This window comes from Berghia stephanieae, chromosome 7, assembly GCF_034508935.2.
Source record: "Berghia stephanieae isolate SIO BIC M18660-M18661 chromosome 7, UCSD_Bste_1.3, whole genome shotgun sequence".
NCBI lineage: Eukaryota > Metazoa > Mollusca > Gastropoda > Nudibranchia > Aeolidiidae > Berghia > Berghia stephanieae.
In genome coordinates this window covers 56,155,617-56,162,896 of record NC_088366.1, presented here as the reverse complement: position 1 = coordinate 56,162,896, position 7,280 = coordinate 56,155,617, and the positions used below count along the sequence as shown (strand labels likewise).

Below are 7,280 nucleotides of genomic sequence, written 5' to 3'. Positions count from 1 at the left end.
ATGCCAGATGGCTCTGAAGGAAGATACTTCAGTATACAAAAAGAAAGGTGGCAGGGTCATAATTGTTGTTTGTTTGTTTATGTTTTTAAGGTTTTTACGGCGCTTGCAACACATTAAGGTTATATCAGTGCCAGTAAAAAGGAAGAAAATGGGATAGTAAAAAGTTCTAGAATTACAATTAAAGCACCCAAGAAAAAGTAAGACATATGGGAATTGGTTCAAATAGAGATCAGATGTAGATTCCAAGAGCACACCACCAATGTACTTAGTTGAGATCACCTATAAGTCACATCCGGACAAAAGCACAAAATCCAACAAAGAGGAATACACTCAAATGCTTACATTATACATTAAAAATAACAAATAGAATAATACATAACAGAGAGATGATTTACAAGGAAAAAAATATCACCTCCCAAAACAATAACTATGCATTTGACTGTTTCCCTCCCAGCCCAGGACAAAACCCAGTAATCTCATTCCAAGACAAAGACAGAAAGCATGTTGGAAAACAGACATAGGAGGATAGAAGACACAGTATGTACCTCCCTGCCCACTGTGGGAGGTCAGGAACCCTGCCCAGTCATAATTGTTACACTTCACAGAAAACAATTGATCAATGGAAAAAAAAATGTTCCTTTTTTTCTTATTTCATCAATGACTAGAATGGTTTCAAATGGATATTTTTGAGTTCAAAACAATACCACGAAACTGGAAATCATGCAAAAAAAAAAAAAAAAAAGGAGAACTGTCAACCATGAGACAGGCAAGATAAATTGTAAACAAACACAGTCAAAAGCAAACGCTCAGCCACAAACATTCCAATCTACATTAACAATTCAAAGAACAGATACTCGACCAGGCTTCATCACACCAAAAAATTCCACCAGCCATTTGCAAGAACAAACACATACAAATACAGTTTTTCTCCTCGAATGATACGTGAATGGAACAAACAACCACATGACGTAATAGACGTCACAGACCCCACATCATTTCAACGCGTTTTCCACATATACAATAACACCGGGAGGATTGAATGACTTGAGTGACTGGATTAGTGTGGTGTGATAGGTAATGTTTATGTGTATAAGATATGCAGCGTGCCTTTTGCATCTTATGGACTTGAACGGACTTGAAGAAAAAGACAAAATTTTTTTTTTTTTAATCGAGCTTTTATTTTATATAGCGCAATATCCACTAAACATGCTCAAAGTGCTTTACTAGGGGCCCCTGTCCAACAGCAACATTTAACATGTAGTACGGTACATGACGCGATATTACAATTTTTACGGACAGAGATAACGCTATAACGCTGTTAACGGTCAGGTACTCATTTTACACCTGAGTACGGTGAGAGAATGTGAGTAAATATCCTTCTCCAAGGACTCAACTATGCGCCGAGCGAGGCTCTAACCCAGGACCTTCCGATCCGAAAGCGAGTGTCATACCACTAGACCACATAGCCGCACTAAAGAAGAGGAGTAATTTCATAGAGTCCCTTACCTTTGGAGTCGGCCCCTTCTGCCCTAAAATGCTCCAGGGAGAGAATCAGACTTCGGATAAACATGTTGGAGTCGACCAGATTGTGGTTGACCATGGAGACGAATCGGTCAAACTTCTCCTCCGTGGTCAGGATGGAGTCAAAGGCTTTGAAGGCTTCGATGTTGAACTTGATCAGCTCCCCGAGTAGGTCGAAACTGCTCTGTAGGATTTCCTTGTGACGGATACTGTTCTCCACGATATTACAGGCCACATGCTTCAAAGTAGATAAGATACAGAGCAAAAGCTTTATGGTGAATTTTCTTTGTAAAAATATTTAAAAAAAAATAAATAAAAGAAATTAATAAAAAAATTTTTTAAAAAAAAAGGTCAAAGCCTACAAAATTAACAAACCACTCATCCACCCCCCCCCCCCCCCCCCCCCAATCAGTCGGATGGTGAAAAGGTTTAAACTGAGATATTGCTAAGTTTAGTTACAAGGTCAACTTTTATCAAAAATTGAGTTCTTGTCATAAATACATCTGACCTAACATAATAAAAATATTGCCCGATTTACTTCAAAGAAAGATTAAAATGCACTGGGGAGCATATTCTTTCAGAAAATGCAAAAACATGCAAATCCAAAATTTTCACCTTCCGACTGATTATGTCATGCACAGACACAAAAATATGCAACTCACATTGAGTAGTCCCCGTCTCATGAGGAATATTTGATCACAGTAAGAAGTATCTCCCCTCAGATAACTTTCTACAGCTCTCGCCAACCAAAACCTGTAATTGAAAGAGTGCAATCGATAAATAAAACTTGACTTTTATTAGAAATATTTGCATTTTTTGTTGACTTAATTATAATTTGAAAGAGCTTTAAAGTGAATTACGCTTGTTTTTTTTATTTGGCTTTACGGAGAGAAAAAAAGATCATTCATTCATTCATAAAATTAACAGTTACTGAGACTGTAGAGACAGTATAAAAACTGAAACCAAAAAATCTTTTTCCCACCCAAATGCTAGCAAAAATTTATAAATGAATCTAAAACTATGAAAATGGTGGGAAAAAATCTGATTTTCCTGGGGAGAAAAAAAAGACACAACTCAAGATTTTTATAATATGGGAGAATGAAAATCTAAAAAAAGAAGGAAAAAGAGGAGCCAAAAATTTCGTAATATTACAAATTTTTGATTCTAACTGAAAAACAAGATAATGATTTTTTATTCAAAATAACATCTTAAAAATCAAGTTCTGGTGCCACAGCAGGGATATAAAGGAATTTAAAGCATTATTTTAACGTATTGGGGACGATTTGGTCATTTTAAAAAGTAGTTATAATGTCTGCTTCTAACCCTGAAGGATTTGAAAACTACGAATTTTTCCTATTTTCAGTAGGCAGCAGGTTTGAGTTACTGAGACCGTAGAGGCAGACTAAAAATGACAACAACAAATATCTATTAATCTGGTAACAAATATGACCATCTTTTTTTTTTCTTCTCTCCCAAATGCTAACAAAACAAAAAAAAACAAACAAAAAAAAAACTCCCAAAAAATGAATATAAAAATATGAAACTGAAGGGAAAACATCTTTTTTTCCTGCGATTATGAGGGGTAAAAAAAAGTCACAATAACTCAAGCTTTTGATATTATGGGAGGGTGACCATTAAAAAAAAATAAGAAGGAAATAAAGGAGCCGTATCATGACTTCCTTTATTTCAATATCAAGATCACTCTTTTTAAACTGTGAAGAATCGCAAACCACAAACTGAATGATTCCAAACCTCTGCACCAACATCAGAATTTTCCAACATGTAACAAACATTTATATAATTTTATATTATAATATTATTATAGTATTATTATAAGTTATGTTGAAAAAATAGGAAGTTGGATAATAAATGAAACAAACCATAACCTGAAGGTCGACGTTGTCGGTTCCTTCTTCATCACCTCAACAATCTTGGTCAAAAGACCACGGGACCCTTTACACATTAACTGCCTGAAAGCAATGGAAGAAATGCAGAAATAATAGCAATTATGAAAGAAAATTTTGAAAAAAAAAAAAAAGACAAAAAAAAAAAACAAAAAAAATCCAACAAACTCTTTTAAAAAACATTCCTCATAAAAAACCGTGTGAGAACAATCCATTTGCAGCCTTATTGCAGTTTTAATTCAACTGCCCCCAAAAAGACAATTTAACAAACGAAAATTTTTTTTAAAAAAATAGAATTATCTAAAAGTGCTTTGTCATTGTTTTAGAATAATTAAAATTGGTCCCTACAATTGTTGTTTAAAAAACAACAAACCAATAATATTCTATCACAGGGGAAAAAAACATGAAAAAAAACCCCATGAAAATGTATTTTGTTACTCCAAAAAAAAAAAAAAAAAATTTATGACAAATGAGACCCGTGTCAAATTCTAAAATAACTTTTCTATCCTACAGAACACTTTTTAATTTTAAAAATTATATAATTTACAGAAGATGTATAATTCACTTTGATAACGGGTCAACGGTGAGCATAATATTACAAAAATGTTCACAAGTTTGATTTACAAAAAAAAAAAAAATAAAAAAAAAAAAAAAATAATTTTGATATATTATTCATTTCAGCTGTTTTTTTAAAAGAATTTGTAGATTCTAAGTTAACTGGTAATAAATGTAGCTTCAAAAATAAAGATAACCAAACAAAACCAAAGCTGAGTTGGGTGATCATTTACTATTTGTCAAAAATTTCTCTTCCACATTGGGAGGGGGGGGGGGGGGGGGGGGGGGGGGGGGGTGGTTAAAGTTAAAATTATAACTTACTTGTTGATGTTATCCAAACTTTGTAATGACAACCCACCAGCTCTCACTGAAATTTTATAAGATAATAAAGATTACAAGGATTATTTTACGCCATTGGAAGAAATGCTTTAAAAGCATCTAAAGACTTTGTTCTTTTTCTGAAATAACGTGTTAATGTTCCTGTAAAGCGCTCTCAGCACTTCTTCGTGATATGGTAGAGTGCTCATAAATACAATAATATTCATTATTATTGTTAATAAGCTTAAGGAAACAAGGTGTGGTTATTGTACCAATCATCAGGCAACTGAAATGAAATGATTTTAAGGGTTTTATGGCGCTTGCGACATGTTTAGGTTATATCACCGCCAGTAAAAAGGAAGACCAATAAGTTATTAAGTATAAGGGATAGACAAATTCTAGAATTACAATTAAAGCACCCAAGAAAAAGTAAGACTAAGGGGAACTGGGAACAAATCGGAATCAGATGAAGATTCCAAGAGCATATCATCAATGTACTAAGTTTGAGATCACCTAAAAGTCCCATCCGGACATCAGCACAGGGTCCAACTACGAGGAATACACTGAAATGTTTACATTCACTATCAAAATAACAATGCATAACAGAAGGATGATTTACAAGGAAAAACAAACTATACATTTGACTGTTTCCCTCCCAGCCAAGGACTCCGTCATGGCCAGGACAAAACCAAGTAATCTCATTCCAAGACAAAGACAGAAAACAAACTGGAGAACAAATATAAGGGAACAGAAGACAAGACACAGCAAGTGCCACCCTGGGAGGAAATGGAATGAGGAACATATCACTTAACATACAAAACACAATGAATGCACACAGGAGTAACTCACCATTTATTTTTTTGACTTCATTTAATTCACTCTTGGATAATAACAAATGCTTGTAGCTGTTAAGAGTAGAGAAAAGAAAGAAAACACAAAATAGAGGTAAAAATGAGGCTTAGTTGTATCAAACAATTCATCTTACACTGTGACGGTCCAAACTAAAATTGATTAATAAAAGAAAAACACAGAAAAATAACACTACAAACAAATCCCCCCTTCCCAAACTAAAGAAAAAAAATATAAAAGAAATTTTAAAATCTCTTTTGTCTTCTGGCACTTTTCTATTCACTTTATTTTCTGTTATTACCCAAACTATACACATGGTTTTTAATCAAATTCAGAGTCTTTATAATTTCCTTCCTGTCATTCTCAATTACTTCTAACAACTTTTTCTTCGTCTACTTGATGATATTATATAAATTGGTGTCAATGTCAATAGACAATATTTTTTTAATGGAAAAGAAAAGAATGAAAAATAAATAATAAATAAATAAATAAGATATATAAAAAAAAATAAATAAATAAAAATAATAATTAATAATAATAACAATAAACATTAAAAACAAAATATTTAAAAAATATAAAATTTCAATTTTGACAGTTGAAGACTACATATTTACAGGCAGGCCATTTGTATTTTTTAATTGAGAAAAAAAAATTGCTCAGCAATATTCCTTTTAAGAATTAACCCCTTGAAGGCTTAAACGTGTGGCCAACTGCCACAATCTATTAATAGTATTATACCAGAGCTGCCAACCCTTCATATTTCAAAAATGGAATCAGAACGCCTAAAAATAGGAATTTGAGACAAAAAATAGGAATTTCACCTTTAAACCCCCCCCCCCCCCCCCCCCCCCCCCTCTCTCTCTCTCTCTTAACACCACTTTTTTAAAAATCGGAATTTTGAGGCAATGGCGGAATAGTACAAAAAAGGAAAAGTGAAAATAGGAATGATTCCGCTAAAAACGGAAGGGTTGGCAGGTATGATTATACTATACTGCCTTCATCTGGCTTATTCTGGCATAACTCTGACCTGACGTAGTGAACCACAAACAAGTGCTCTGACATCAAACAAAACGTTTCTTTTCATTAATTCAAGACGCTAATGTAGATTTGCAATTGGAATAAAATATTCCTGTTTCTATGAAAGTTTCACTATTTAGTAATAGTAGCAGGCAGGTTTATTAAAAGTCCACAACAATTTTCAATAATCTGATGTCAGCATAAGGGGAGTAGGATATCTATGAAGGAAATCATGAAATATGAAGGAAATCATGAAATAAAAAGCACCACTTACTCTGAATGATCACAGAAACTATGAACAAGGCGAAGGAATTGAATTTTCAAGGCCACTTCCTGTGAGAGGAAAGAAATATTCATTGTGAAAGAAAGGGATGTTCAATGCAAAAAACTACAATTTGACAGGACTAAACTAAAACTGTTAATTGAAAGATACAAGATTAATGGATACAAAATGGAAACAAAACAAAAATCAAACAAAAAAAATAATATAAAATTAATGGAAACAAAACAAAAATCAAACAAAGAAACTAATATAAAATTAATGGATACAAAATGGAAACAAACAAAAATCAAACAAAGAAACTAATCCCCTCCCCCCCTGTAAATTAACAAAAACAAATAAACACACAAAGTGGTTTAAATACTTGGTGTAGAAAAAAGAAAAAAGAAAAGAAAAAGAAACAACAAAACTAATAACAAATTACTTAAAACCTGCTACATAACTATACATATACAGATAGAAGGATGTGTATGATAAAAAGAGTAATTTGAAAATGATTGTATAAAATGCCAACATAAAACGTATATAGTAAAAAAAGGGAGGCACACATACTGGACTGCATTCACATGAAGAGTTATGACCTCTTAATCTGTGTCTGGTTTGGGAGCGGCCCCTGAAATTTTAAAAAGAAATTCGTAAACATGATATTTATCAATATGACAAAAAAAAAAAGTAGAAAGAAGAAAAAAACAAAACAAAAGTAAAAAAAGAAGGAAAAATAAATAAAAATCCCAATAAAAAGCGCACAAGATGTAAATTCAAGTTTTCACCACCCAATGAAACAGTATAGAGCAAAGATTGAATGACCTCAAAATTTTTATGGATATCGAGATGAA

General features: G+C 32.8%; 1 protein-coding gene across 2 annotated transcripts in view; it reads right to left on the bottom strand.

The window, feature by feature from the left end:
* Positions 1-1,506: 1,506 nt before the first annotated feature.
* LOC144977525 (short transient receptor potential channel 4-associated protein-like) overlaps positions 1,507-7,280 on the bottom strand; it is a gene marked incomplete at its 3' end in the record, with an annotated part of 29,256 nt that continues 23,482 nt past the window's right edge. Inside the window, 7 exon segments of one of the 2 annotated variants that reach the window (XM_078922836.1) lie at positions 1,507-1,759; positions 2,184-2,274; positions 3,402-3,491; positions 4,302-4,347; positions 5,148-5,203; positions 6,439-6,497; positions 6,997-7,057. In XM_078922836.1, coding sequence (XP_078778962.1) covers positions 1,507-1,759; positions 2,184-2,274; positions 3,402-3,491; positions 4,302-4,347; positions 5,148-5,203; positions 6,439-6,497; positions 6,997-7,057 — 656 coding nt within the window. 2 annotated transcript variants of the gene reach the window in all.